The 22475-nt window shown below is 42.8% G+C and overlaps 2 protein-coding genes and 1 long non-coding RNA gene across 5 annotated transcripts; 2 read left to right on the top strand and 1 right to left on the bottom strand.

Moving 5' to 3' along the window:
• The first annotated feature begins 781 nt into the window (after positions 1-781).
• Positions 782-19554, top strand: LOC109996798 (fibroblast growth factor 6). 2 transcript variants are annotated; one of them, XR_010666628.1, is made up of 4 exons: positions 782-1127; positions 1706-1809; positions 6204-6438; positions 19488-19554. XR_010666628.1 is itself a non-coding variant. In XM_020651090.3 (3 exons), the coding sequence occupies exons 1-3, from the start codon at positions 782-784 to the stop codon at positions 6378-6380; spliced, it is 627 nt and encodes a 208-aa protein (XP_020506746.1). In that variant the 3' UTR covers positions 6381-6823. The 2 variants fall into 2 exon arrangements, 1 of the variants encoding a protein (XP_020506746.1); XM_020651090.3 differs by lacking the exon at positions 19488-19554 and having other exon boundaries at positions 6204-6823.
• LOC136179652 (uncharacterized) lies at positions 9820-20649 on the bottom strand. 2 transcript variants are annotated; one of them, XR_010666630.1, is made up of 3 exons: positions 19633-20649; positions 19448-19542; positions 9820-11915 (listed from the first exon to the last, which is right to left on the bottom strand). It is a non-coding gene; the product is annotated as an uncharacterized lncRNA (long non-coding RNA). The 2 variants fall into 2 exon arrangements; XR_010666629.1 differs by lacking the exon at positions 19633-20649 and having other exon boundaries at positions 19448-19584.
• LOC109996797 (fibroblast growth factor 23-like) lies at positions 19418-21086 on the top strand. Its single transcript, XM_029280628.2, has 4 exons — positions 19418-19554; positions 19743-19983; positions 20393-20496; positions 20595-21086. Exons 2-4 carry the CDS (start codon positions 19776-19778, stop codon positions 21012-21014), a joined length of 732 nt encoding a protein of 243 aa, XP_029136461.1. The 5' UTR covers positions 19418-19554; positions 19743-19775; the 3' UTR covers positions 21015-21086.
• The last annotated feature ends 1389 nt before the right edge of the window (positions 21087-22475 follow it).

The raw sequence follows: 22475 nt of genomic DNA, 5'->3' as shown, positions 1-22475 counted from the left end.
TGCTGGGAAAAGTTCTTGAGCGGCACAGCAGAAGAAGTGGGACCATAAGAGCCCTGTCATTGCTCTCCGGTGACAAGTGGGCCTGTTTTTACACCTTCCTTCTAAATAAGGAAGCGGCCTGACAGACATATGACCACCGACCCAATTTGGGAGCAGGCCTAGTGCCCCATCGCGTCCCACGGCCGCTGAACGCCACCAATAAGCTTTCTGCCCTTTTCAGTGCAGCACTGACAGTACAGACTATTCCCCTCAACTCTCCACAGACTTGCTCTTTTTTCCTGCTGTCAGCACGCGCTCTACCCTTGTATTGTCCCAGCGGTGAAGTCAGCATGATGTCATCCAGGGATGCGATAGCCCTGGCAAGGTTGAAGCAGGGTTTTCGGTGAGTGGTGGAGGATTTGTTCCGAACTCTTACCGAGAAGGAGACAAAAAAAAGGGGGAAGAGAGAGAGAAAAAGAGAGAGAGTGTGTGTGTGTGTGTGTGTGTGTGTGTGTGTGTGTGTGTGTGAGAGAGAGAGAGAGAGAGAGAGAGGCGCGGAGGAGCAGCAAAACATGGTAATCACCACCACCAACATCACCATCACCACCACCATCACCTCCAGCTCTGCCGCGCACTCTCCCGTCTCCTCTCCTCCTCTGCACCGGGGCTTGCGTTTCATGCCCAAAGCCCTGATCCGCGCTCCAAAAATAACCCTCAGCCAGCATGCCGAAGGAAGCAAAACAAGAAGAGCGGTATTTTTAGGGTCATTAAATTGGACCACGTGGCCCGAAAGGTAAACCGGATGGCCGTTGCGCAAAGGCTCCTCGTCAGTATGTCCTGCGAGGCCGGCACGCCGCACTGGACGCTGACCGCGGTGGTTCTCCTGGGCTTTCTGCTGGGGATCGTGTCAGCGTACCCCTTACCGAGCGGCAGGACGAATGCAACTTTACTGGAGAAAAGATGGGAGACCCTCTTCTCTCGCTCTGTGCTGGGGATCTCCGGAGAGAAACCGGAGCAGAACTGGGAGAGTGAATATCTGCTGGGCATCAAAAGAGTGCGGAGGCTCTACTGCAACGTGGGCATCGGGTTTCACCTTCAGATCCTCCCCGACGGCAGGATAAACGGTGCACATAATGAAAACCAGTACAGTGAGTTATTCCTTCACCCATGTAATGCAATAGACATAAAAAAGAGGCAGAGTCAGTGAGCATGGATCTATGATGGGCAGGCTAGTCATCCCCTCTATTCATCTGCATGGTCATATGTCATCCCCCCTCTCAGGGAGAATTGACTTTCTTTCACAGCAAAGACACATCTATTCAAAATAAGTCTCCATCAGTGCTGAACACCCCCCTCCCTCCCTCTCCCTCCTCTCACCCTCAACCATGACATGAATGTATGGACGCTTTTAGACACAACTTATTTTTACGCAGCTCTGTGAGGGCGGTCCAGAGACCAATAGCCGTGCACGTCAATGCAATTACCGCAATTATTATTGCAAAAAGCAGAATGCGCTTAATTGATTGGCACGCGCCAGGATGCGAATGGAAGATAGGGGGGAAAAGATGCAGAACAAAGGCTCGGCATACTGCGCAGCAATCTGCAAGGTTACACCCATATACGCAGGGAGAGCACAATGCTACAGACACCGCGATAAAACACCGAAGCAGCCGGGATGGTCGGCTGGATATTTACTCTAATGTTGCCTCTTTTTGTCTTGGTTCAGGTCTAATAGAGATCTCCACGGTGGAGAGAGGGGTGGTGAGCCTATACGGGGTGAAGAGTGAGCTGTTTGTCGCAATGAACAGCAGAGGAAGGTTATACGGAACGGTAGGTATGCACTGTATTTCATTTATTGTCCAGCAATGTTGCTTAAAGGGATCCTGGAAATATGACGCGCTTGCATCACTGATATAGTGATGTATTTCAGGATGGGACTCCAGCAGGCGGGGTGCTCATTATGCGGTGTGAAATCCATATATTTTAATTTCATCAGGAATGTATAAAGATCTATTTAAAGCAAGTGTGCCAGGCCTGATGGCCTATATGGGTAAATAATGATGAGGCTAACAGATGCAGGGTTGAGTCCTGACGCCTCTAATGTGTGTGTGTGTGTGTGTGTGTGTGTGTGTGTGTGTGTGTGTGTGTGTGTGTGTGTGTGTGTGTGTGTGTGTGTGTGTGTGAGAGAGGAGGAGGGGAAACCCCCTGACGCAGAGGAACCTGTCAGCAGAGCTGCCAATCGATTTTAACGGCAAAGCTTGTATTTTGCTGAAACCGAGGAGCAGCATCACAGATCCCTCAGCCTGCAGCTCCTCCCAGCTTCAGCCTCCAAAGGCAAAGACTGGAATAGGAGGAATTTTTAAACGTCTTCTCAGAACTGAAACATGCTTGTAAATGTATCAGGCATCATTTAAGGGTGATAACTACATTCACAGCCTCGTTTACAGTTTGTATTTTATGTTATCGGTGAATCCTCAATGAGCATGTTGACCGGCAAAATGAAAACTTTGCATTCTTACAGAATGGTCATAAAGCACCTTTGTGTACAAACGTATGTCTCATACTGAAAAACATGTCTGTTTGCTGCCAGTCTCGGTCAACACAGCAACCTCTAAAGAATCATGATTGAAATCTTTTGATTAACACAAATGAAATGTTTGACAAAATGACAGCAGCAATAGTTGTATCATCGTTAACCCTCGACTGAATGTTTAGTGATCTGCTACTGATCTCTGCTGGCACTTTTTAAGACTCTAGTGGAAGGTTAGATAAAGAGAAGTTTACCAATCAGTGAATACAAAAATGTAAAAACATACCAGTCAAGTTACCTCATGCTATGATCATTGATTTGTTATTGCACATGCTTGAAACACTCTACTGAATGTGTTTACATTATAGTTTATTCAAACATCAGCTCTCGTATTGAATCTTAATGCATGGATGCTCTTTCAAATTATTTTTTATATTAAGGGTTTCTAACTCCAAGGACTAAGAAACTGGAGGGACAATTAAACCTCATCGACAGCACACAGAAAAGATGTTTTAATATTACTGAGGATTAACTTTACAATCTGTAATTATTGGCCTCTACAGCTCTACTAATATAGAAATGCTGGAGGTGGGGACGCACACATCGTGTTGAGTAGAGCCCTGCTGACACATTACTGCCGGTTTGCTCGCTGGAGCAAACTCACTTGACAGACAGAATGTGAGTCAGTTATCTGGTCACGAGTGACGAAGTGTTAGCTCGTGAGCAGGCTGAAGATGTGATAAGAGATTGAATTAGGCCACATGGCCTCTGATGGAGAGTAGTGTACACTGTACGAGTCCTGACCTGTCAGTACTGAGTGACGGAGCAGTCCCGTTTTCTCTGCAAAGGTAGAAACTGCTCTGAGTTTCAGAATGAGGGGTTTTAATTAAAAGGTACGTCAGTGATCAGTGTCATACTCCTACCTCACAGCGTTTGTATTATTTTGACTCTTTTTGCTTTAATGTATGGTCAAAGAAATTTACAGAGATATACATTTTTGGACTTCATACAAATTGTTTTACTTTTTTTTGAATATAATTAAAAGTGTTCCTTAAGTTCAGAAATTAAATTATTCAACATCAGAAATAGTGCAAATATAAAAAAACAACGCATTATAGTTAAAAAAAAGCCGAGCTTGGCAACAGATAATGTCAGACATTGGCTAGTAAGACATTTTAGAAGCCATCAGTAATCAGCTGACGATGATATCACAGAGAAACTTTTCGGATGTTCTGGTGTAGCCAGCGGTTACGATTCTAGAGTCTGTTGGGGCCCCAGGCAAAAAATAATTGGGGGCCCTTCAACCCACATTTATCACCATAATCTCTGTCATTGTCCCGACGCTTGCCCGAAGTTTTCCTGTTTCATTTTTCTCACCTGTAGACGGATAATTCCTCTTTATTTTTCTTGGTTGACTTCCATTGAGAAATTCTGGTTTTCACAGCAATAATGCATGCAACGCTTTTCAAGGCAACGAGAGTGAATGCTTTTAAATGGGGCCCCCTTAGCAAGGTTTCCTACTGCGCATTTTGGGCCGCTGCTGTCGATTTGCGGCCCTCAGGGGCCCCCTACTGGTCTGGGGCCCCAAGCAGTTGCCTGCCTTGCCTGTTGACAAGCAGCGCCTCTGTAGACGCATCACAGCCAAGGCTGTCTATAGCTTCTGTGCACTGCATAGTTTACAGCCTAAAAGCCCCTTTATAAGCCACTCTGTGATCAGATCAAAAGGGAAGTGAAATTCTCCCCACCAGATGATTTCAGAAGAAGCACCATCATTTCTTGCTTCATGACATCCAGTGGAGGAGCACCTGTTCATCTGCTTCTAGTGAGTCTCAGCTGAACTGTAAATAGTTACACAGAGGCTTCACTTTGGTTTACAAAAGCAGTATGAACCCACAAGAGAAAATATTCTTGATTGACTTGCAAGAAACGGGTCGTAAGTTTGCTGAAATGACATCGTAATGTTGCTGTCCTCAAGAGGAGAAAGACAACTTTCAAAATGTTTGTTTGTCTATCAGATCGATCAATTATGATGCATTCCAGGAGTAGTGCCCATCTCCTGGCTGAGGCCTGGGCAGGGATAAGCCTACTTTTTCCAATGTAAAACTGACCTCTGATGGTCCTGAGTGGGTATTTTCCCCCTGTGTCCTTACAACCCTGTCCTTCTGCTGGCCTTCAACCCCCTTGTAAATCATGATCTCCATACCATATGTTACCGAAAAACAGATCCACTTAGGGCCCCCCTACAGGCCAAAATCAATAAATCCACCTTTTTTATTATTATTATTTATATTATTATTATTATTATTATTATTTATATATTATTATTACCGATTCAGTTTCATAACAAATGTTATCTCAAGACACTTTGCTAAAAGAGCAGATAAAAGACCTTACTCTTTGTAGTTAAGACCCGACATTGATCCATCATGAGCACTAAGCAACATTTAGCAAAGTAACAGTGGAGAGGAAAAACATCCTTTAAGAGGCAGAAACCTCGAGCAGAACCAGACTCATGATGAACAGACATCTGCTGAGACCGTGCTGAGCTTGAAAAGTGGGATAGAGGGAGATGCAGGAAGAAGGAGAGAGACAAACAGAGCAACAACAATAAATAAGATAGATTTAAAGCTACAATGTCAGTAATAATGGTAAAAGTATCTGGAATATTAGCAGTAGCAGCTAAAGATGGCCACACACTAGAGGATTTTAGGTCTGAGTTTGGGTCCACTATGGTCAAGGAGCGCAATTTTTTGTCCAAAAATCCTCAAGAGTGTGGTGTCACTACGATTATTTTACTGGTCCTGATCGAGTCAAAGCCTCCCTTATCTGGAATCATAAACATCAGACAACATGTTTGATATTTACGATTCCTGGTCAGACTAACTCCGACAGAATACTCTAAGCAGCCAATGAGAGCAGTCAGACTTGGAAAACATCACCAACCTGATCTGACAACTTACCCTCAGCTTGCGCTGCAAATTTAAAAAAGCTGCACATAATCTATCTTCTCAGCCAGGATCTCATCCCTATTGTAACGAAAAACACAGCAGGACAGCCAGCTGACGACGTCAGGTGTGTGGTCTCCCGGTCTGGCCGAGTTGTCTAGTGTGTGCTTTCAGAGAATTAGAATATTAGCATTTAGCTGAAACTGTCCTCATGTCTGTGGTCTCCCTCATTTTCATCACCAGTCTAATACTAAGTTTAGCAATGAAAATTCAAGACTGATTATGTTCATGTTTTTAACATACCATTGATCATGTATTTACTGTGTGTTTTAGGCTTTCTGAAGATTTTTCTTTTTAAATATTTTAAAATATTGTGTTTATTTGTGTTTCTGCTTTTGCCGCCCCCTTTTCTACTTGTGTACAATTTCTGGGCCTGGCCGAAGGTTTGCCCTTGAGAGCTACCATAAATTATTTTAGTGTGTGAAATATCAGCTGATCTGACGGCTGATTTGACTTGTTGTGCTTTGTTTTATTACACAAGCAGCAAAGTCAATATACCTTTAAGAGGAGTTGGTGCTGCATGGATATTAAAACTGTCAAAATATAAATGCATTGTTCCCAGCGCTGTTTGTTATCTAAATATAGATTTATATTTTTATGTTCTGCCTTTATAGCTTCAAACCACAAACTGTCTTTTTCCCTGAGTTGTCCATTAAAATGCACACTCTCTGTGTCTTTGTCTTCTGCAGACAGTCTTCCATGACGAGTGTAAGTTCAAGGAGAGCTTGCTCCCAAACAACTACAACGCCTACGAGTCTCTGGTTTACAGAGGCTCCTACATAGCACTCAGCAAGCATGGCCGCGTGAAGAAGGGCAACAAGGCCACCACTGCCATGACTGTGACGCACTTCTTACCCCGAATATGATGAGCGAAAAAAAAACTGGCAATGACAAACTTATTTGCACATGTGGATTATTTCCCAGGTAACCTAAATACCGTATACATACGTACAAACACAAAATACAAAATGGACTGTAAAAGAAAGAAATACCACTATATCTGATAGTATTTATTCTAACTTTATATGTATATTTGGGTAGCTTACTTTGTATTAGAAATGATGGAAATGCCATTCTTTGCTGCTTTTATGATTTTCATCATTTTGTGATATGAAGGGGATGGAGCGATGTCAATTATCCCCTCAGTTTTTATGGGTGCTTGCTGGAACTGGTTGAGCCTTGCTTGGCCTGTCAGTGGTTCATCCTTTTTTTGGAAATGAAAAGGATACGTTATTACCTCAAAGCACCATATCCTGAGAAGAAGAGGAAGCAGAAAAAAAGAGAAATGTGTGCATGAAATTTCTACAGAGAGGAATGCCTGTTTACTGAAAAATGTTTTTGTTGTCATCCATGAAGGACATTTCCCATCCTCTATGTTCGATTGTCTCTGTCCCTGTCAGGGCAACTAGAGCACTTGCAAATATGGCGCTGGATTTTCTTGCGTTGTCATGAGGTGGCGGTGCCTTGAATTCCTTCTTGCGACCCCCTTCCCCTCGCATGTGAGAAACGTGGTGCTCGAGTCAGAAATAGGAATGAAACGCAAGTCATCACTCCCTCTGACAGCGCCCCCCGGGGGGCTTTAGCCCAATTCCTAGAGGGCCAGAGGTTTCTCTACTTTATTTTCTTTCCATAATTAGATAAATTAAGTACTTGAGACTCTATGCTGCACAGAACCCAGTGGAGCCTCTTGTTAAAATTGAAAGCTAGATTTAGAGTCAGCACTCATCCCCCCTTCCACCCCCCTGCCCATTTTATCTAAGGGAGCTTTGACAATCCCAGTTTTTATTTTCTCTAATTTTCTAGCCGGATCATGAGTGTGTACTGTATGTTTATGGCCAAACGTTTAATTTATGAATGAATGGGGAACTGCTTGGTTTCAGAGCCTCTGATTTTGAAAAACCTGTTGTGATTTTTAGAGGGGTCTCTGTAAACAGAATATTATAGACCTGACACTATGAAGCAAAATGTCCTCTGCATTCTGTCCGTCGTGTGTTTAACCCCCCTTTATTCAAATTGAGATGATGCAATCGATTGCACTGTTCTACAGTGTTAATATTTTGTTGTTGAGCACTCGCTCTAATCTATCTAATTTATTTTTTCTAAATCTATTGGGAGCTGTTTGAGGTTGGTTTGCTGGCTGATTTTTGGCACTTAGAGTAACATGTTTGTAAAGAAAGGATTGAAGTTAGAGTTGCTTTTAATGAGGAGAAGATTCACGGTCAGTCTGCTGAATTCATTTAAAACAGAGAGAGAAGTGAAACTGCTTTTGAGATCATGATGATATGACTTTTGAACAATACTTCCCGTGACTCAGTGTGTCTGTCGTATAGATGGTGAGGCCTATTGATCCCAGATTTTAAAAGCCATTTATGCATTTTTCAGATTGGTCCTTGAGCGACAGTGTAAAAATGTTGCAGAGAGCATTGAACCAGAGGGTGATGTTAGCAATGTTCATATAGGCTGGTTGTGTTTGCAGAACAACATACTTGAATTCAACAGCTGCTCACACTCTTCCTTTGTGTACTGTATATCTTTCCACTATGGAGACGATGCTGTGGTGAGGGACAAAGAGCAAGCAGGGAGGAAGACAGTAACCATGTTCAGAGGACTTATATGGGACTCTGCATGTGGCACTGGTTGTTTGTTTAACTTGACAAGGATGTGAGAAATGTAGGGTAAAATACCTGAGCATCTGACCAGTGTGCCCCCTCGCCAGTAAATGTCAGACTGGACAGACGGTGCAGGGCCCTGGGATTGATGTCCGACTCATCTGAGCCACTTTTGTGCCAAGGTTGAAGATGGGGGGTCTTCCTGTCGCCTGTAGCAGCCGTGTTTTCTCATCCATCTCAAAGACTTTTGTCATGGTGTTTTAGGGAGGTTTGCACCTGCAGGATACAGTAATATTAGTCCTGAATGTGCAACGAAGACATGAATGATTCTAGTTCTTCTGATCAAAGTTTACTTCCTGTTGGAAGGTGTGTTAGAGCTCATTGTTTTTTATTTTTCTGGTTTCCGACCTGCACATTTGTGTTTAGTAGCAGAAACACGGGTCAGGCCAATGTGGTGAGACGTGGGTATAAATACAGATGTATGTTATCATATTTTACCTCATACCCTTTCTTACATTACTGTAACACACTGACAAAAATGTCTGTGAGTGTAGGTTCACGTGCCCTTTAAGCTCCAGCTCATGTCTAGTAGCAGAGACGAATGTGTAGCGTCTGTTCAGGAAGTGTGTGTGTGTTTGTGTGTGTGTTTGTGTGTGTATTAGTGCGCGCCCATGTGTCAAACTGAGCACGCTCCTGTCATGTTCTGTTTCTGCCAAAGCGACAGAAGAGATGGTATCAGTTAAATTTACCACGAGTCAGGAATAACAGGGCATTGTGTGTGCAAGCTGATGTACTGTACGCTCCTCGGGGGAGGAGGAGGAAGACAAGAGCGATGAAGGAAGTTTTACTCAGAGACTGCTGAGAGATACACTGCAAAAAAACTAAAATCTCAGCAAGTCTATTTGTCTTATTTTCAGTCAGAAATAAATTTCCACACTTACTTTAAGCCACTGTTACCGGAAAAATGCAGATATAAATCTTATCTCAAGATGTGAACATCAAAATAAAGGCCTGAATTTCTTGCAACAAGTTAAGATATGTGAGATGTACTCGTCGTGAAAATAGAACATCTCATTTAATTTGTTCTTACTACAAGCAATTCATGCTCTCATTTTAAATCTGATATCTTGAAATACGATGTAGATGTTAGCTTGTCAGGTGAATACGGCTCATAATTAGCTTAACGAGATATTTTGACTTTATAATTGGACTTGCTAAGATTTGAGTTTTTGCAGTGTTCCTGTTTGATGAAAGCACTGCTGGGGTCGGAGCTGGTTTAGTAGTTATGTAGCAAGAAGAATCGAATGCTTCCAGGAAAGTGACACTGGAGTTGAACAGGTGGTCTGTTGGACTGAATACTGTGAACCCAGAGAACAACTTGACTTGATTAAATGTTTTTTGAGTTATTGAGTTATTCATTCATTCATTCAGGGAATTGGAAACTTGTAATGGCTTGAAGGCAGAAAAGGTAACTGATAGAAAGCAAGGCTATTAAATATTCATCCTGACCCCCTAAATTCCTTGATTATGCATACTGAATTCTAAATGGAGTGTGTGTGTGCGTGTGTGTGTGTTACCCCCTTTGATTACAGATCCAGTGTCTGGATTATTTATCATGCCTGTTCAGCTGGTTTTAAAATGTGTTGGTTCACAGGGAAATAGGAGGTCTGTGGGAGGATCTGGGATCAGATGTTGATGTGTGTGTGTGTGTGTGTGTGTGTGTGTGTGTGTGTGTGTGTGTGTGTGTGTGTGTGTGTGTGTGTGTGTGTGTGTGTGTGCGCGCGCCGGCAGCCTTTGTGTTTCTCTCTCAGTTTTCTATTCCTGCACTGAGGGGAGAGTGCTTCCTCTGAGTCCCTCTCCTCTTTTTTAACATATACCTCACCTTCTGCCTTAGTTTCGATTATTGAAATGATTGTAAATTAGTTTGAAACAACAGACTTCTCCAATCATTTGTTTCTGAAAAATATGATGACGACTAAGTAAAATACTATATTACAAATGGTTTTCCTTTTATTTTTGTACGTATGTGCTGTGCACAGCAGTCAACTGTATTCCTGAGATGATAATAAAAGACTTTTGTAAAAAAAACAAAAAAAAAAAGTTTTTGACTGGATGTTTTGAAGTCACATGTTTGCTTTGTCATGACGCTCCACCTTGAACAGATGGACACAGACTATCACTGATGACCCCACAGGTCACTCCTACACATTCACACATTGACAGTAGAGGCTGCTAATCCCATTCATACAGGCTCATACGCCACGAACGAAGCAGCAGGAGCAACTTGGAGTTAAATGTTTTGCCCAAGAACACATCGGACTTGCAAATATGGCGCTGGATTTTCTTGCGTTGTCATGAGGTGGCGGTGCCTTGAATTCCTTCTTGCGACCCCCTTCCCCTCGCATGTGAGAAACGTGGTGCTCGAGTCAGAAATAGGAATGAAACGCAAGTCATCACTCCCTCTGACAGCGCCCCCCGGGGGGCTTTAGCCCAATTCCTAGAGGGCCAGAGGTTTCTCTACTTTATTTTCTTTCCATAATTAGATAAATTAAGTACTTGAGACTCTATGCTGCACAGAACCCAGTGGAGCCTCTTGTTAAAATTGAAAGCTAGATTTAGAGTCAGCACTCATCCCCCCTTCCACCCCCCTGCCCATTTTATCTAAGGGAGCTTTGACAATCCCAGTTTTTATTTTCTCTAATTTTCTAGCCGGATCATGAGTGTGTACTGTATGTTTATGGCCAAACGTTTAATTTATGAATGAATGGGGAACTGCTTGGTTTCAGAGCCTCTGATTTTGAAAAACCTGTTGTGATTTTTAGAGGGGTCTCTGTAAACAGAATATTATAGACCTGACACTATGAAGCAAAATGTCCTCTGCATTCTGTCCGTCGTGTGTTTAACCCCCCTTTATTCAAATTGAGATGATGCAATCGATTGCACTGTTCTACAGTGTTAATATTTTGTTGTTGAGCACTCGCTCTAATCTATCTAATTTATTTTTTCTAAATCTATTGGGAGCTGTTTGAGGTTGGTTTGCTGGCTGATTTTTGGCACTTAGAGTAACATGTTTGTAAAGAAAGGATTGAAGTTAGAGTTGCTTTTAATGAGGAGAAGATTCACGGTCAGTCTGCTGAATTCATTTAAAACAGAGAGAGAAGTGAAACTGCTTTTGAGATCATGATGATATGACTTTTGAACAATACTTCCCGTGACTCAGTGTGTCTGTCGTATAGATGGTGAGGCCTATTGATCCCAGATTTTAAAAGCCATTTATGCATTTTTCAGATTGGTCCTTGAGCGACAGTGTAAAAATGTTGCAGAGAGCATTGAACCAGAGGGTGATGTTAGCAATGTTCATATAGGCTGGTTGTGTTTGCAGAACAACATACTTGAATTCAACAGCTGCTCACACTCTTCCTTTGTGTACTGTATATCTTTCCACTATGGAGACGATGCTGTGGTGAGGGACAAAGAGCAAGCAGGGAGGAAGACAGTAACCATGTTCAGAGGACTTATATGGGACTCTGCATGTGGCACTGGTTGTTTGTTTAACTTGACAAGGATGTGAGAAATGTAGGGTAAAATACCTGAGCATCTGACCAGTGTGCCCCCTCGCCAGTAAATGTCAGACTGGACAGACGGTGCAGGGCCCTGGGATTGATGTCCGACTCATCTGAGCCACTTTCGTGCCAAGGTTGAAGATGGGGGGGTCTTCCTGTCGCCTGTAGCAGCCGTGTTTTCTCATCCATCTCAAAGACTTTTGTCATGGTGTTTTAGGGAGGTTTGCACCTGCAGGATACAGTAATATTAGTCCTGAATGTGCAACGAAGACATGAATGATTCTAGTTCTTCTGATCAAAGTTTACTTCCTGTTGGAAGGTGGGTTAGAGCTCATTGTTTTTTATTTTTCTGGTTTCCGACCTGCACATTTGTGTTTAGTAGCAGAAACACGGGTCAGGCCAATGTGGTGAGACGTGGGTATAAATACAGATGTATGTTATCATATTTTACCTCATACCCTTTCTTACATTACTGTAACACACTGACAAAAATGTCTGTGAGTGTAGGTTCACGTGCCCTTTAAGCTCCAGCTCATGTCTAGTAGCAGAGACGAATGTGTAGCGTCTGTTCAGGAAGTGTGTGTGTGTTTGTGTGTGTGTTTGTGTGTGTATTAGTGCGCGCCCATGTGTCAAACTGAGCACGCTCCTGTCATGTTCTGTTTCTGCCAAAGCGACAGAAGAGATGGTATCAGTTAAATTTACCACGAGTCAGGAATAACAGGGCATTGTGTGTGCAAGCTGATGTACTGTACGCTCCTCGGGGGAGGAGGAGGAAGACAAGAGCGATGAAGGAAGTTTTACTCAGAGACTGCTGAGAGATACACTGCAAAAAAACTCAAATCTCAGCAAGTCTATTTGTCTTATTTTCAGTCAGAAATAAATTTCCACGGGGGGGCGCTAGTGCACATGCTTATGGTGTAGACGTGTTTTGTCAGTGCTCCTCTCCGCGACCTAAACAAATCTATAATTTGACCACAAATAATCGTTCAAAGTCCCACGAGACGATTCAACCTTTTCTACCTAAGCGCAAGACCGACACTGTTTAAAAATGTCAAAGCCAAGTCTTTCCAGCAGAAGCAAAACTAAAGATAGCCAGACTGTTGGACCTACCGTTAGTGCTGGCGCCAGCAGCGGCCATCAAGGTGATCCCCCCGCTGCGCTGGAAGGACCACCCGACAAAACATTTGCCATGTGCAGGGAATTATGTAAGGAGATGTCTGAGTCGGTTCTGCGTGGCATTAATGAGCGCTTTGACGCGTTTGAAACTAGCTTCCAGTCGCTTGTGGCCTCGCAAGCTGCCCTGCAGACACGTGTGGCTAACCAAGAGCTAGCAAACAGCGACCTTGACGTATGTGTGCAGAAGCTAGAAGCTAAGTACTCAGAGCTAACGAAACATAGCAGCCAACCCCAAACCAAGGTGCTGGACTATAGAAGCCCGCTCCCAGAGGCACAACATTAAGATTGTCGGTGTAAAGGAGGGCGCAGAGGAAGGTAACCCGACTGAGTTTGTTTCCAGACTGATCCCAAAGCTGCTCGGGGAGGAGCATTTTCCACAACTGGTAAAAGTGGACCAGGCGCACCGCTCTCTCCAACCGGCACCAGCCACGGGCGCCAAACCGCGTACCATACTAGCCCGCATCCATCACTTCTAAGTGAAAGAGCTGATCCTGCGTCAGGGCAGACAACAGTTCATGGAGTACAAAGGTAGCAAAATCTTGATCTTCCCGGATTATACCACCGAGCTGATGACTCAACGCCGTGCCTTCAAGACTCCATATCTACCAGCGAGATGGTGAAGCACCCAAGGTCTTCGATGATCCGAAAGAGGCGAAGCGTTTCGTGGAATGGAATGACGCACGTGAGGGGGAGTAGTAATATACTCCACACAATACAATTTTTCAGTTTAACATGACTGGTCATGTGTGTGGGCAAGGTGAGAGAACTACATTCTAAATGAACTGTAATACACACTGCGTTGGAATCTGTTAATGCCTTGTACACTTGTTGCTGCAGTGATCCGCAGCTGTTGTTTAACTGTCTGCTAAGATTCCATTGTTGGGGTGCGTTGGTGGCGCAATGGTTAGGGCGCGCGTCCATGTATTGAGACTCTCGTCTCGAGCGGTAGGCCCGGGTTCACTTCCACCCATGGCCCCTTTCCGCATGTCATTCCCCGCTCTCTCCCTGGTTTCCGACTCTATCCACTGTCCTCTCTCTGCATTAAAGGCACGAAAAGCCCAAAATAAATCTTTAAAAAAAAAAAGATTCCGTTGTTGGTGCGACTCACTTCCACCTTTATTTTCTCTTATTATGTGGTTCTGGATAATACTGTTCTTTATAAGCTTGTCACGGGGAGGGGACATTGAGGTATTGTAGATTTATGTCCGGCAACTCCTTCTCTGATAGAAACGGGATTTCACGTGTCAGGTTCAGGGAGACACAAAAGGTGGGGGGTGAGGGGGTTATTTGTTCTTTGTTTTTTGTTTTTCTTGGCTCAGACATGTTTGTACTGCTTGTTTCCCTATGCTGTGCTCACGCAATACTGCCAGTAACCTTACAGTGTTTATTGTGTCAGTCTTCAGATTTTATAGTTTGTCTTTTATCTTCTCATGCAGAGATCTCCTGGTGGAACACAGGGAGGTAGAAATATTTCAATAGTCTCATGGAACGTTAGGGGACTTGGCCACACTGTCAAGAGAGAAAAAGTCTTTAGGCATCTCAAATCTCTGTCTGCAGATGTTATTCTCTTGCAGGAAACACATATTAAGGCAACTGAACAGCGAAGACTGAGGTGCAGCTGGATCTCACAGGTTTATCAATCAACGTTTACCTCCCATGCCCGTGGGGTGGCCATACTCTTTAGGAAAAATATTCCATTTCAACTCACTTCCTTGGTTACTGACCCCTGTGGCAGGTATGTAATGGTCTCTGGTACTATTAACTCATTCCCACTAACCTTCCTTAATATCTACGGTCCAAACACGGATGAACCTAATTTTTTTAAGAAAATGTTTGACCTGCAACCCGACATCAGCAATTCAAATATTATAATTGGTGGTGATTTAAACTGTTATTTAGATCCCTGTTTGGATAGACTGTCCACGTGTCCCCCTCCTAAAATTACATCGGTGCAGGTTTTTAACAACCTTCTCAGGTCCAGAAACTTAGTGGGCATCTGGAGAGTTCAACATCCCACCGATAAAGAATATTCATACTATTACCACGTTCACAAATCTTACAGCAGAATATCTATTTTTTAATTGATTCTCATTTGATTTCCTGTGTTGAAAATTCGAAATATCACAACATACTAATATCTGTCCATAGCGCCCTGCCAATGTCCTTAAACCTATCTTTACCGAAGCCGTCATACTCTTGGCGTTTTAATCCCATCCTACTCAGTGATGATAAATTCATAAAACACATTACTGTGAGATTAAACCATTTCATAGAAACGAATGATAATAGTGAAGTGTCAGACTCCACATAATGGGAGACGTTGAAAGTTGTTATTCGCGGGGATATCATTTCATATGAATCTGCTGCTAAGAAAGAGAAAGTGAGGCGACTATCAGAGATTGAGAACACTCTCCCTGCCTTAGAGACAGCATACCAGGCTTCTAAGTCTTCGGATGATTACAGGGAGATATTGAAGCTTAAATATGAGTTCAATAGCTCCCTAGATTGTCAAATACACAACCTTCTCCTGAAGTTAAGACAGAAACAATTTGAACTTGGGGACAAACCTGAGAGACTCCTGGCACAGCAGCTCAGAGGCACCCAAGCGTCGACGGCAAAAAATATCAAATCCAAGGCGGGCACCCTGCTTACTGATCCCAAAGAAATAAACAACTGTTTTCAAGAATTTTACAGCGAACTGTATTCTTCTAAACAAAATGTGATTCACTCTGACCTCAGTTACTTTTTTGATTTTATAACTATGCCTTTGCTAAGTGATAATGCCAGGGATGAAATTGACTCTGACTTCACACTAGAAGAAATTACTTCAGCCATAAAATCCCTTCCTTCGTGCAAGGCAGCTGGGCCTGATGGCTTCGGGGATGAATTTTATAAAGCTTTCAGTGACTTACTTTCCCCATTCCTTCTTAGAATGATAGCTAACTCAAAGGAAGACAATACTTTGCCACAAACGCTTTATGAGGCTAATATCTCTCATTCTGAAGAAGGGCAGGGAAGAGACGGACCCGGCCAGTTATAGACCGATTGCACTTCAGAACTTTGACAGGAAGGTAATCGCCAAAATGCTAGCAAACCGGCTAAACAAGCACCTGTCCTCTATCATCCATCCTGATCAAACAGGATTCATCCCAGGCAAGTTCTCCTTCTCTAATGTCAGGCGCCTCCTTAATACCATGTACGCTGACCACAGCGGGGTTGGTGGAGCGGCCATCCTGTCCCTTGACGCGCACAAGACCTTTGACCAGGTCGAGTGGCCTTACATGTTCGGATCATTGTCTAGATTTGGGTTTGGTGAAACGTTTATATCTTGGGTAAAGTTGATTTATGCCAATCCGACGTGTTCCATTTTAACTAATGGAGATAAGTCTGTCACTTTCCCTTTACATCGATCTGTTCAGTAAGGCTGCCCCCTTTCGCCAGCTCTCTTTGCCATCGCAAAGCCTGAAGCCTCTTGCTCTAAAAATAAGAGGTCACCCAGTCATTGAGGGACTGGAGGTGGGAGGTGTAGAATCCCTCCTCGGCCTGTATGCCGATGACGTAATATTGTGCTTGCAACATTCTGAAAAATCTGTTCCCTTACTTTTGGACGTGATCACTTCTTTTGGCAGGCTTTCCGGTTACACAATCAACTGGACAAAAAGTGATTTTATGCCTCTCTCAGATGTGTACTCCCCTGGTTTCCTTGAAAATGTCCCGTTCAAAATAGTCAGAGACCACCTCTCATATCTCAGCTTGATAATACCTAAAAACCCCAAATTAATGTTTAAACTAAACTATTCTGAATTTGTCTCTAAACTTAAAAAAAACATTGAAAAATGGAAAACCTTACCATTATCTATGTTGGGGCGTATAAATGCAATTAAAACGATTTCCCTTCCCAGATTCCTTTACCTTTGCCAGAACCTCCTGATTTTTCTCACATCAGCTTTTTTTAAAGAGTTAAGACTTTGTAATTTTGTCTTACATTTGGAACTACAAAAATCAGAATCTCAAAGGCGCACCTGCAAAAACCCAAGTCTGTGGGCGGGCTGGGCCTACCGGTATTCAGGCACTACTACTGGGCTGCCAATGCCAGGGCCTTGATGTTTTGGCACAGTAAGCCGGGCGGTTTGGCCACCGATGTCCCCTTGTGGCTTGACATGGAGGCTGCCTTGGTTGGCAGCTCTTTCTTGCCAGCCATGCTATTTTCCAAGCTAGAGAAGCCTGAGTCCTTAAAGGCTCTAAGCTTTGTTATTAAGCACTCTATCAGAATCTTAAACCAGATCAGGAGCTTTTTAGATCTACTGGAGACCTCTGTGCAGACACCAATCTGTTTTAACCACTCTTTTTTGCCTCCACAGTTAGATAAAACCTATCATGTCTGGAGGGAGAGGGGTTTGGTAAACGTCGCAGACCTCTACATAGATGGACACTTTGCTTCATTCAATCAGCTGAGAGAGAAATTTTATCTGCCCTAGTCACACTTTTTTAGCTATCTGCAAATGAGACACTATGTTTGATCCAAAATTCATGATTTTGAGACCCTCCCAGCAGAAAACATTTTTTGATTTCCTGAAAAACCCTCCAGACTCCAGACATCACATCTCATCTCTAAGTTTGTGTGTTTGTTTGACAGTTGTATCTCAGCCCATACCGTAAATATCCGGGAGGCTTGGACAGAGGAATTGGGCATTGCTCTGTCAGAGGTTTTGTGGGATAAGAGTCTGTCTATGATACATTCTTGCTCTGTGAACAGTAGACACCAGCTGATTCAATTTAAGGTGGTCCACCGACTTCACTATTCTAAACACAGGTTGCATCGATTCTATTCTTCTGTTTCCCCATTGTGTGACAGGTGCAAAGTTTCAGAGGACACATTGACTCATGCCTTCTGGTCCTGTCCTTTGCTCACTGGATTTTGGTCCAAAATATTTGACTGGTACTCTAAGGCCTATAACAAACTCTTTAATCCAGATGCTGAAGTTGCAATCTTTGGCTGCTCACAGTTATCTGAAAGTCTTCCCTCACGCCTGCAATGCTCCTTAGCACTGGGGATGATTATCGCTAAGAGACTCATTCTGACAAAGTGGAAGTCATCTTCCCCACCTTCCTTTCAAAAATGGATCTCTGAAATTATGTCAGCCATACGAATGGAAAAACTCAGGTTCCTGAGGACAAGGTCGATTAAGAAATTCTTGGCAATCTGGGACCCATTTCTTGCCCATTTGGACAAAGCTGATGTGGGTTGAAAACTCATCTTGTTACCACCACGGACCTCTTCTTGAGAGACTTAATACACAGCCTATTTGGGTTTGCTGAGTGACTGGCAGCTATGCAAAGAAATTTCTGTTTACTTTTCACTTTACCAATTTTTTAATGTACATGTCTGAGCCGTGTTTGTTTGTTTGAGTTCCTGTATGTCCTTGTATTATTTGTATTATGCACAAAAGATAAAAACTACAAATAAAATATTGAAAAATAAATAAAAATAAATACATTTCCACACTTACTTTAAGCCACTGTTACCGGAAAAATGCAGCTATAAATCTTATCTCAAGATGTGAGCATGAAAATAAAGGCCTGAATTTCTTGCAACAAGTTAAGATATGTGAGATGTACTCGTCGTGAAAATAGAACATCTCATTTAATTTGTTCTTACTACAAGCAATTCATGCTCTCATTTTAAATCTGATATCTTGAAATACGATGTAGATGTTAGCTTGTCAGGTGAATACGGCTCATAATTAGCTTAACGAGATATTTTGACTTTATAATTGGACTTGCTAAGATTTGAGTTTTTGCAGTGTTCCTGTTTGATGAAAGCACTGCTGGGGTCGGAGCTGGTTTAGTAGTTATGTAGCAAGAAGAATCGAATGCTTCCAGGAAAGTGACACTGGAGTTGAACAGGTCGTCTGTTGGACTGAATACTGTGAACCCAGAGAACAACTTGACTTGATTAAATGTTTTTTGAGTTATTGAGTTTTTCATTCATTCATTCAGGGAATTGGAAACTTGTAATGGCTACTTAGTAGTAGTAGTCTTAAATTGTATCTCCATATCATGTAGTTTTTCCACATTGTCCGACCAGTTTCTCTGAGTGTGATTGTGGTTAATTAAAACTTAACTTTGTGTGGCATTTGAGCGAGTGTGCAGGCCTGTCTTCCTCCTCAGTCTGCTGATTTTGTTCCTGCACCAGCTCATTGAGAGCACCGGAACGTTTTAAATTGAATGGAAAACAAAAAAAGAGGGATGAAAGCTATTCCTTCAACAGTCCATTACGTAAGCGGAAGGGAGAAAGGGCGAAATTATGCACAGTTGGTTAATAAACAAAGTATGTGTCCTTCTTCTCGGTTGAGTCATCACACAATGTCACCCAATGAAGCTGGGAGGGTTTCATGACTGATTGTGGCCTTCGGTTAGCGAGCAGGAGAGTTATTTTTAACACTGAATAGGTTCAATTAGATTCCTCCTTCTATGCAGCTTAAATCTAAAATAAATCGATGTTACTCTGACCGTACTGAGTAGTCAAAGTCTGGCTTCAACAAATGAAATACAATCAAATGTTTAGAAACCTTTCGGCCCTACCTGACTTCATTTTCTTCTTCTGTGTCGTTAATGAGAAAAGTTCAAGCACTATCTCCATCCCTTCCTCTCTCTCCTCATCCTCTCTGCTGCAGTCTCTGAAATCAAAGGTACAGTCATGAATTTTTTTAAAGAATTTAAATACTGGTAAATAATGTTTTGCCAGTGAGTGCATGCAGGAGTTCCACCTGAACGAGCTCAGAAAAACAGGCTGGCTTTGAGTCATTGTGGTAAATGAGTAAGCCAGGTTTATCGACCTCCTGTTTAAATAGACCTGCTGGAATTTCTCCTCCTCCAGTAGCTGCCCAAAGCACGGTATCCCCAATTGATCATGCAACCGGCTTCCTTCCTACTCATGCTCATTGCTGTGTCTGTCGTGGTGGATTGTGCTCCGAGGCTCCGGGATCCAGAGCGGCTTTCACAACATCAGCCGAGCAGCTTCAACACAGGAGATCATGCAGAGGCACCTGCTGGTACGAGGCCCTTCGCGGTGGAGCTGAGTGGATCAAAGAGAAAAGGCATCCACAGAGCCTTTCTGGGTGAGCGCCGTAATATACACAAACACACACACACAATCAGTCTAATTTGAGATCGTTTGAATGAAGAAATTGCGACCTTTGGATAAATAATTGTACAATTTTATTCTTAATCTAAGTTTGTTTTTTTAGAAGGTAATAAAATGATTTGCTAAAATGTTCAGGAAAAAACAACAACACCTGGAGGAATGTATTCCTACACAGAAATCAAAGCTGGAAATACATTTTAAATGTATATCTATGTTTGGACTGATATGTTGGAAATGATTTTGCACATCATCTATACAAACAAACAAAAGTGATTTCTTGCAGCCACTTGTGCAAATGTCCAACCAGCTTTTAAACTCCACTTACACAATATGTTTCTAATGTAGAACTGCTGATGACATGTTCGATCTTGTTTTTCTTGCAGTCATACTGCCGCTACGAACAGATACCAGCAACTTTGTGTCAATATTTGATTTGAGAAGAAAGCGTTTCATCTGCATGGACGGAGAGGGAGAGCTGTACAACTCTGTGAGTCATTTATTCAATGAAACAAATTTAAAGCTGTGATGTTTGAGGGCTGAAAATATTAAACGTTTCATATTTTCTTACTTTGTTCTTCCTTACAGAGACAGAGGGAGGGAGAAGAATGTCTCTTTCAGCGCATTTGGTTAGATTTGGAGAATCACCGTGACGTCTTTTACTCTACAAGTGGGGATCGACTGCTCCAGCTCAAAGCAGCCGAGCTGCCAGTTTCTCACCAGGAGCCACATGAACCTCCGTCATCCCTGGTGCAGAGGATCCGGGGTAGCTCAGCTAAGAGACGGAGGAGGAGTGGGGAGGTGAATCCCTCAGCTCCATTACAGAATCCTTCACATTCAGCAAAGGATCACAGGGACACAGATCACAGGCAGCCTGAACAGGACCAAACTGGAGCTGTGTCCAAAGAGACCATCACGTCTTTTGATGACCCCCTGCGGGTTTTACAGCCCAACGTGCCCGTCAGCCCAGTAAAGAATAATATAGCAGAAAGGGCAAAACAAGACTAAGACACTGACTCTGATTTATATATATATATATGCAAACTCAAGAGGCACTGTAAGTTTGTTACGAAAACTCGCTCATGTGTGACTGCAAATTGGGAGAACTCACACTTTACACCTTGTTTGACATCAGTGAGGCCACAGAATGACTCACAGTACAGTCGAGTCAAAGCGACTCCAAAGAGTTGATGTTATCTGCTGATGAACATGAAAACATTTAATACTTTACAACTTTGGGATACAGTTTTCTAGAAGTGGTTTTCGTGGAGTCCTTGTGGTTGGTAATGGACTCCATGTTACATCACAGCAGCCTTTTGTTTGAGTAGCTCATGAGGGCTACATTTGGCAACATTTGACATAGTCAGGCAGGTAGTTTGGTCCAGTGTCCCGCTGTCCTTTAACCTCCTTAGTTGGTTAAATTTTAAACCCAAGGGCCAGATGTGGCAATGTTTTTTTTGCATATGTACTCATGTGTAATCTGTAAGTAATTATGAATATTTATAAACCTTTGACGATACAGTAAGGTCTCATAACAGGATTTTATACAGCAGTTCATTCTTTTGTTACTGATAAAAAAATTCAAATAATTTGCAATTTGCATCAAATCTAAACAGGAAGTAATTATGTCAGGTGCAGGACACCAACAGTGAACGACAATGAAGAGGTATTTATTTATTGAAATGTGTGAATCCTACTTTTATTATTTATATGTTTCATGCTGGGTTCTTTCTGATGTGGAAAATAAATGAGAACTATTTTGAGGATTCTCTTTCTCCCTGTGTGTGTTTATTTACTCAACGATACAGAAAAATAGTATTTTTGATTATGTCTTTGAGACGAATGAATCGAGGCGATTTTTGAGGACATGGTGCAGCATGAAGGACAAAGACTTGTCTCACCCTCGACCGCAGCCCCTCTTATCATCACATTCACTTTTTAATGTCTTTCATTGGACAGGACAGCTGAAGGCAGACAAGATAAGTTGGGAGGAGAGAGTGGGGGAGGACATGCAGCAAAGGGCCGAGGTTGGAATCGAACCCATGGCTGCTGAGACGAAGACTGTAGCCTCTGTACATGGGGCGCGCGCCACATAACCACTAGGCCATTGATCATCAACTGGCAGCAGACGGGCCACATCAGGACCCCAAAGCTTTCCATCCAGCCCCCAGAATATAAATCATATCGGGCAATTAAACAACAAACATAAAATCACAAGGCTGAAATATTCTCATAAGGTTAATGGGAGAAGTTGTTTTTTTTCCCGGTCTGACACCAACTTCTTTACATCATGCTTGACAGCTGCTGTCAGGCTTATGTGCAAGCATATTTTAAAGTCCGGCCCCCACAGTGTCTGTCAAGAGAAAAGCTGGCCCCTGTACAAATGTAGTTGATGACCCCTGCACTAGGCTGCCCGGCTCCCTGAAGTGAGCCTCTCTTATATGACCTGTTTTAGTGGTCAATCATATA

This window comes from Labrus bergylta, chromosome 7 (assembly GCF_963930695.1).
Source record: "Labrus bergylta chromosome 7, fLabBer1.1, whole genome shotgun sequence".
NCBI lineage: Eukaryota > Metazoa > Chordata > Actinopteri > Labriformes > Labridae > Labrus > Labrus bergylta.
This window is presented reverse-complemented; position numbering and strand designations above follow the sequence as displayed.